The sequence below is a fragment of the Cucurbita moschata genome, unplaced genomic scaffold, assembly GCF_002738365.1.
Source record: "Cucurbita moschata cultivar Rifu unplaced genomic scaffold, Cmos_1.0 Cmo_Scf00009, whole genome shotgun sequence".
Classification (NCBI taxonomy): domain Eukaryota; kingdom Viridiplantae; phylum Streptophyta; class Magnoliopsida; order Cucurbitales; family Cucurbitaceae; genus Cucurbita; species Cucurbita moschata.
Window position 1 is genome coordinate 5,257,705 of NW_019268525.1, and position 8,411 is coordinate 5,266,115.

The 8,411-nt window shown below is 37.5% G+C and overlaps 2 protein-coding genes across 7 annotated transcripts in view; both read right to left on the bottom strand.

Moving 5' to 3' along the window:
* The window catches only part of LOC111447120 (eukaryotic translation initiation factor 2 subunit 3-like), a 5,501-nt gene extending 1,298 nt beyond the window's left edge, over nucleotides 1-4,203 (bottom strand). Inside the window, exons 1-9 of one of the 5 annotated variants that reach the window (XM_023086130.1) lie at nucleotides 4,071-4,188; nucleotides 3,433-3,435; nucleotides 2,809-2,997; nucleotides 2,611-2,672; nucleotides 1,996-2,108; nucleotides 1,782-1,884; nucleotides 1,315-1,542; nucleotides 1,002-1,220; nucleotides 178-438 (exon numbers count right to left, since the gene is read on the bottom strand). In XM_023086130.1, the coding sequence (XP_022941898.1) occupies nucleotides 178-438; nucleotides 1,002-1,220; nucleotides 1,315-1,542; nucleotides 1,782-1,884; nucleotides 1,996-2,108; nucleotides 2,611-2,672; nucleotides 2,809-2,914 (1,092 nt within the window). In that variant the 5' untranslated portion in view covers nucleotides 2,915-2,997; nucleotides 3,433-3,435; nucleotides 4,071-4,188. Of the gene's footprint in view, nucleotides 1-177; nucleotides 439-1,001; nucleotides 1,221-1,314; nucleotides 1,543-1,781; nucleotides 1,885-1,995; nucleotides 2,109-2,610; nucleotides 2,673-2,808; nucleotides 2,998-3,407; nucleotides 3,661-4,054 lie in introns of those variants that run through there. The other 4 variants (XM_023086129.1, XM_023086131.1, XM_023086127.1 and 1 more) reach the window with 4 other exon arrangements.
* A 283-nt stretch (nucleotides 4,204-4,486) lies between these two features.
* LOC111447119 (zinc finger CCCH domain-containing protein 17-like) lies at nucleotides 4,487-8,380 on the bottom strand. 2 transcript variants are annotated; one of them, XM_023086126.1, is made up of 4 exons: nucleotides 8,042-8,380; nucleotides 6,830-6,940; nucleotides 6,242-6,672; nucleotides 4,487-5,893 (listed from the first exon to the last, which is right to left on the bottom strand). In XM_023086126.1, exons 1-4 carry the CDS (start codon nucleotides 8,177-8,179, stop codon nucleotides 4,768-4,770), a joined length of 1,806 nt encoding a protein of 601 aa, XP_022941894.1. In that variant the 5' UTR covers nucleotides 8,180-8,380; the 3' UTR covers nucleotides 4,487-4,767. The 2 variants fall into 2 exon arrangements, with proteins under 2 accessions (XP_022941894.1, XP_022941893.1); XM_023086125.1 differs by having other exon boundaries at nucleotides 4,487-6,672.
* Nucleotides 8,381-8,411: the final 31 nt, after the last annotated feature.

Here is an 8,411-nt window from a genome sequence, read left to right on the forward strand (position 1 = left end):
CCCCCCCCCCCCCCCCCCCAAAAAAAAAGAGAGAGAGAGAGGGGGGGAGAGAAACAAGCAAACGATAATCTGGGAAGAAGTAGGGAGGCCGAAAGAATGTTAGAGTAGTATTGGGTTGCAATCTCAAGGTCTTCATCCATTAACAAAGAGAGAACATTCAAATGTTAAGAACATTACCTCTAGCTCAACAAAAACATCAGGAAGTGAACCAACTTCCCCGAGAACCTGACCGACCAATCTGTCAGCACGAGTCAAAGTGGGATCCATAGTTGTGCCAACCCCAATGAGACCTCCAGGGACTGCAAATTGCAGCTCATTTTGCTCCGCATACAATGAAACAATCCTTGAGTATATTGGAGTGCACTTGATGTTACCACTTTCATCCTTAACAACAATCCCCGGACGAACTTCAATAAATTGATTCACCTTCAAAACACCCTGGAAAGAACACATTTTAAATATTTGCACCATGAAAACTGTGAACAATTTTTCCAAAGTAAAATGAGTTTAAAAATGTGAAGTGGTGACATGAATTCCTTGGGAAGACATTATCTAGAACAGGTTCAACTGAAAAATTCAGGGTGGATGAAATTGAAACATCCAACCACCGAAAGAAAAAAAAAAGCTAACAAAATATTTTTACTACTTTTTTACATGTTTGCTTGAACTCATAAACTAATAACTCAAAACAATCCAAAAACTTGGACAAAGTTCTTAACTTCAGGTAACTCAACTTATCGAACAAGATCACCTATATGCCAAGTCAAAAACCTCTTTTTCAACTTTTTACACCAAAGCCAAAAGATAGATGGTAATTGAAAAGGATAAATCACATTTGTCAGTTCTGGCCATATTCCAGTAACTGTCTTTATCATAAACAAGCACATAATGCACTATTACAGCATATCAACCATCTGAATGCTGGCTTTAAATACTTCATAGCATCACAATTTCAACATGAATTGATGATTATATTTTCCAGAAAAAAGTAATAAGTATACCCGTAATATGCTACCACCAGCCACACCACCTTTGATCTCATCAACTTCAAATCCGGGTTTGTTGACATCAAAAGAACGAATCACAATCATATTAGGAGGTGAGACGAAGTTCCTTTCTGGAATTGGAATTTTTTTCACTATATACTCGCAAACAACATCAATATTATACTTGAGCTGAGCAGAAATTGGTACTACTGGAGCACCATCAGCAACAGTTCCCTACCAAAGACATTAAAAGGACAAAGTGAATACAGTGAAAATCGTTCATATGAAAATACCAATACCTTGACACAATAAAGTAAGGAAAGCTAACCTGAATAAATTTTTGAATAGCTTCATGTTGATTGATTGCCACATTTTCCTGAATAAGATCAACTTTATTCTGGAGGATTATAATATGTTGAAGGCGCATAATTTCAACAGCAGCAAGGTGCTCAGAAGTTTGAGGTTGAGGGCAGCTTTCATTGGCAGCGATCAGAAGTAATGCTCCATCCATAATAGCTGCTCCGTTAAGCATGGTAGCCATAAGAATATCATGACCCTAGGAAAAAAAAAACAAAACATGTTATGATAAAAGGGAAGAAATAAGCTTTGTGGTATATGAATGGTGAATAACCCGCCATACAACAAAATCAAGGAGTAAAAACCCATGAAACTCATAAGAAGACCTAACTTATCTCATTTCTGTTCACAAAATGTGCATGGATCAGTTTATTAACTTTGGCTTCAATCATGTTTCATACAATTTCTTAGCTACACAGATACAATAATTCAACTTACCGGGCAGTCGACAAAGGATACATGTCGCAATAGTTTCATTCTGCAATTTTCAAATCCAGGCACATCACATAAAGGACTGTCTTCCTTTCCACTTCCATATGCCCTACAAAAGCATGCTGAGTATGTTAATTAACTACTGGAAGTCAATTGACCTTTTAAGTACAAGTAGATGTTGTGTCTGCTAGCAACATATAAAAATAGAAGAAACACCCACTTGTAGCTCATGGGCCGAGGGCACTTGTCATCTTCACATTTGTATATCTTTGCATTGGCATACCCCAGCTTAATGGTAATGTTACGCTCCAGCTCATTCTTAAAACGTACAGTCTGCAGATTTGACATTCCATGAATAGATACATCAGAATGAAGAAGTTATAATGTTTTCCTGGGGAAATTGTACTCATATGAACAAAAATTTCTTATGGAAATAAATTCAAATCTCTGTTACTTTCTGTAAGCTAAATCCAGTGCAGAATAATGCATCCATGCAAATACTACATGTTATTGAAGCCACTGTGAAATATATAAAAGCCCTGGGTGTTAGACAACTACTATTGGCATTTTTCATCCTTACTGATCATTAAGAAACAGAAATCTTATGGAATACTTTGCTTGATATTTTGTTCCCCTTAAAAATTCATACCTGGCTACTCTAATCGTTCAGAAAGAGAAAAGAGAAGGCAAGAAAAGTTTTTGCAACAAAAGATAATCCAAGGCACCTCTATGGAACTTAAAATCCAACCAACAATCGACCCAAAGAAGGAAGTCAGAATGTTACTATAAAGAATAGAAACCAAGATTAACCATCAGTGATGGAATAAACATTCACCTGGACTCCTGAAATTGCTTTTACAACGGTGGACTTCCCATGTGCCACGTGACCAATAGTACCTGGAAAAGATGAACTTAGTAATGGACAGTCAACTATAATAGTAAAATAAGATCTCCACGACTATAATTTTCCAGCATACAGTGTAATCAGGGGTAATATGTGCGATAAAAGAATCATAAACAAAAGAAAAGTTACCAATATTAATTGTAGCCTGACGAGATATAACTTCAGGAGAAAGTGGATGGAGCTTTGTCACATCCAATTTCTTTAAGTCTTGTTCCATCAAACCCTTCCGCGACATCTTGGCTGAATGTCCCTGTGCAAACAAGTTCGGATGTCTTACTTGGTTATTTGTGAAGTTAAACCAGAGAGAAACTAATCTGCCTCCAACCCCAAAAAAAAAAAAAAAATGCAATTATCAGCACTGTCCACAACCAAGATAACAAAATTAACAAACACAATGGTCTAAACAGAAAGCATCTACTGAAAAAAGTAGTATCCCCAGATCAGAATAAACAACTTGAATAAAATTGCATACTTGAAAACTCAAACTAATAAAATACAAAGGAAATGATACTAAATCATAATAATAAGCTTAAACCCTTGACAAAAAAGGTACAAAAAAATATAAAAAAAACTAATTTCGAATCAAAATTTGTTAATCAAACAAGTAGCCAGTGATACTGGATCATAACCCATACACCATCAAACAATTTATACACCCAAAAAAAAAAAAACAGAAGAAAAAGCTAGGGAACTTTAGATGAAGGATCTGACTACAGCCAAAACAATACCGAAAATGATCAAACTTGCGCCCGCGAACTGAGATTATGGAGAATGAGCGACAGTCTGACGTAGCGCTTGAAAGGAAGGGGAAGGCGAAGGTACTGCCGGCGAGAGAAATTGGCTATTAGGTTTTTTCTGGCACGAAATTGGCTGTCAGGTTGGGAATATTATTTCCTTTTTTCTCTTTTTCTTTTCAATATTTGCTATTCGTGGGTCGTATTGGGTCGAATTGGGTGATAAGTTAGACCCAACCCTTCAAATGGTAGATTCTTCTAAACCAAAAACCCTTACAATGCTATAAACCCAAACCAAACCAACCCCTAAAAATTCAAGAAAAATAGAATTAGATTGGTTCGGTCCAATCCGTTTGAACATAACTTCATAACTCATATACAAAAAAAACCACTTCAGCCAAAAGTAGAAGATACAAGACAAGTACGTAGTTACGATTTCTTGAAATTAAAAAAATAATAACAATATAAGGGGTTCATCCATCGAAACACAATAAATGCTTGTATACACACAATCCATCCTTCAAAAGTACGCCGAAACTTCAAGAAAGTAGAGATGCAGCAGGCAACTGTTAGTCGTCGGACCTGCTGATACTCAATCTGAAAATTCTCTGCTTTGAGAGATAGAGAAAGAGAGAGATTACCGGCGGCGGCGGGGGCGGCGGCGGCGTCTAAAAGAGAAGCTACCGGCGGAGGCGAGTGATGAATGAGAGAGTGAGAGAGAGATCCCCGACGTGAGAGAATTAGAGATTACAGGATGCTTGCGTTTAACAAAGGCTAGGGCTGGGCTCACAGGAATGGGCTGCATAAGAGGGCTAACATTACTCTTCTAATAATTAAAAATAATAAAGAAAATAGTTAAATGTTAATAATGAAAAAATATATATTTTAAAAAGATTATATTGAAATCGATAGAATTAAAAGCTATCAAACATAATTATATCTTTAAAATTTTCAATTTAAATCCTAAATCTATTAGCTGTAGAATTTAATATTTGTGAAAGATTTTTATATAATAATAAATTTGGAATTATTGAAAAATAAGGAAGAGTAAGTAATGAAAGAGCAAAAATTACTTAAAAAAAAGAAAAGGATATCAATTTTCTTATTTAATTTTTCTACCGCTACACCATACACTCTCTGCAACTGCAATCTGCAACATACTTTTACGTTGTTTCAACTCAAATCAGATCAAATACTAGTAAAGGAGTGTTCTAATGAATACAAGAGGAATCCCAATATGCTAATGGTCCAGATAGAACATGCCCATTCTTGAACTGACCACGCAAGTCCTCTAACAAAATGTTCGTAGCAAGAGCACGCGCAAGTCCTCTTGTGATCGTGATCGTGATCATGATCATGACATAACGCCGATCTTCTTGGCAAAGTCATCTCCGTCTTCATCGTCCATATACTCTTCCTCAGGAACTACGTTGTCACCTTCTTCATAATTGTATTCTCTGTCATCGACTTCCTCGTACTCGTATTCACCGTCTCTCAGATCATCTCCCTCGTACTCGGGGTCCTCGAAGGTTTCTTCATAAGCTTCAATCCCGTGATCGTCGGTTGAATGGATAGGCTGAGAAGAATTGTGATGAGTTACATTGATGTTTTCCTCTTCTTTCCCAAAAGTTTCAACTGGAGCGAACACGATTCCTTCAAGGCTATTTGCTTTTTGCTTGCTCGTTGATGACCGACCACCTTGCTCCACGGAGGGAATAATGGAGCGTTCTTTTAATCTTTCACTGCTTTCTCTTTCGGCATTATTCATAGGAAGATCAACAGCTGATTTAACTTGTCTCTTCTTTCTAAGAATCTCACTGAGAGACTTTGGTCCCTCAAACGACAGTTCAACTCCAGGTTGATCGTTATCGAAGCCTTTTCTTTTGCCAAGGGTTTGCTTCTCCTTGCTAACCACGTGTTTTTCGCCTTTCAGCTCGGCCAGACGTTTTGGAGCAGCAAAGTCAGATGTTCCATCCATTCCATCCCTCCCAGAATTAAGACCATTGAAATTTCTACGCTCATTGTTATAATCTACTTCCAGCCTGCCTTTCATTTCATCTCTACTGCTTTCCTGATAAGACAAGGAAAGTGACCTTCCTGGTGACAATCTTCCCCCGGATCTTCCCCGGTTGAAATCTCTTTCTGGCCCCACATTACTACTTCTAACTGGTGATGGTATCCTTGGGAGCTTTATTCTACCTCGGAGACGGTTACTCATGGAGCTTTCTTGAGAGGGGTGAGAATCTCTCCTAGAAGCATGATAGTTTCGTTCTTCAGGGCGATTACCAACATTTTCATTATTGATTACAGATCTTAAACCATTTCCCCTTCTCTGCTTGTTTAAACGATGACGTAAATCCACATTCTGAACATGTTCAGGACTGATAGATTTTCGGGAGAGCCTCCTTTCCATCTGGGCAGACCCCAAAGACAGCTTCTCAGACGAGGTCCAACGCTGGTCCCAACCATACTGCCCCTTCCTAGTGTCATAATCATAGTCAGTTACATCATTATAAACATCATGATCAACATTAGCCATCATCTTATAATCAGCAGAATGACTGATGTCATAATCATTCATAGAAATCATATTTGCTCCATCATGACCTCTTGTTCTCCCATATTGTTCTTCACTGCCATAATAACCAGAGCCTCTCAGCTCATCATCAACAAGAACATCAAAACCTGGAGAGGACTCCTTCAAAAACTCATCAGCATCCTTACCATTCTGTAACCCATGATCATCAATTACATGACTCTGTTGCAGACGATTACCCCTACTTAATGAACTCTCATTTAAAATTGGAAGAGATTTTGTAGCCTTATACCTTGAACCACCATCAGCCACTTTTGCAGGTGGTCTGCTCTTCTCATTGATGTTTCCGATCTTTGACGGCACACTTCCATCTTTCATTGCAAGCTTAACAGATGCATCACCAACTGACTTCAAAAAAATTTCTTGAGGATTCTTCTGTTCTTGATTGCTCCTCTGGGTACCCCCAGCAATTTTCTTCACACTTGGTGGTTCACTAGCTTGGCCATTTGTTGCCATCAGAGGGACTTTGTTCGTTGGAACAGGGGACGGCCCATGCAAGAACGCACATCGATCCCCTTTCAAACATAGACCCTTCTGAAAAAAAATGCAGGAGACAGCTTGTTTACTTGAGTTCACAGGGGCGGATGGAATGGCTGAAGTTTGGGAAGGAATTTGAGAACTCGGAGTTGTTGAATGAGGAGTTCCTACCAAGCCATCAAGAGGCTAAAAGAAAACAGCGACGAGAGAGATAGAGGGAGAGATGAAAATCAGTCAACTTGGGCTTGAAAGAAAAGGTACCTAATTGTTTTCGCTAAAACTATCAGGATAGATTTACTAAAGAACAAAAACAGTTGCTACAAAGCAAGAACATAAAACTTACTGGATGTCGGAATGAACACTTTGGATTCAAGCAGTTACCGTTCAACCAGAACCAGCAATCCCTAGGATTGACCCGGGCATATTCACTATGGCGATACTCACATTCACTTCCCTGTTGGAAATTACGTAGAAAGATATTACCGACACAAATCAACATCAATGATATATATAATTGTATCAACAACATACTTTCAACAGGCATAACATGAAACAAGCACATTCCTCACTGATGTTCCCATAATACAACACGAATGTCAAATAACTGTCTTGATTCTTAGGATGTATAACCAAATAACTTTTAGGACGTGGAACCAAATTAGTTAAAAATTTATATTGACCATCTAAATGCAAGGAAAAGTGAATTGTTGTAACAGTCAATTCATACTAAAAGGCCAACGAGCATAACAGTTAAACTCTAAACAGGGATGAGAACAAAACTCTGTTATTAGATTCTTTTTCATACTCATGACTGTATATAATCCGATTACACAGATCAGATGTTTCCAATTTAGGATTTACGAAATACTGAAGAAAAAATGAAAAAGAGAAAATCCCATGAGTTCGAATCCTCTAGAAGTACAGAAATATGTATATATAAGGATTCTAAAAGCTGATAGACATCTAATCAATAATTAAAAACGTTAGTAAACATCTTGTTCCAGAACAAAATCTCAAGTATTTGGAAACATGTAAATTGGGGCACATGAAAAACCTTGAGGAAATATTCTACAACAGTCACACTTTACATTTGAATGCCATTCGTTCGTTATTATCATAAATGAGTACCAACTCTGAAACAGAGGTTCTCCACAAGGCACAGGTTTTCATACATCTGCACACACATGTGACTATAAATCAAGAACAAACAGTTTTCCTTCCCCAAGTCAGTCACACAATGATGTTTAAGTGGCTAACAACGCCACAATTTGAGCCTACGTCATGGAGAATTATGAAACTGGCAACAAAATTTCTTGAGGAGCTAATACACGAATTAAAGTAAAACCACTATGGACTTGAGGAGAAATAAACGTTAAGTGCATTCGAAAACAAAATTTTCTAAATCATAATTTTTCACTAGAAGCTGAATCCAAGAATCTTAACCTACACAGATCTTATTAAAGACGAGAAAAATCACCAAAAGAAACCAATAATTCCAACTTAAAAAAGGAAAAGAGGGGCTCAAATCAAACAAAAAAAAGAGTAAAATCAAAACCTTTTTACACGTCAAAGGCGAAGCAAGAAAGTAAACACAATCGGTATTCCTCTTAACAGCCTCCTCTTCTGCAGTAGATAGGGGTTGAGGCAGAGATTGTTGTGGCTGTTCAAGAACTTGAGGCCCTCCTCCTACCATAGCGATCGAAAAAAATAAAAAGGAAAAAGGAAAAACCCCACGAGATCTCTTCGGTCACAGATCCAACAACACCCCGATAATCCCCAAAATCCCAATAGCGATTCTGATCCTAAAAACTGACCACAAAACCAAAGAGCCAACCGCGACAGCGATTGAAGGGCTCAATAGATACGCACAAAAAAAAAAAAAAAAAAAAAAAAAAAAAAAAAAAAAAAAAAAAAAAAAAAAAAAA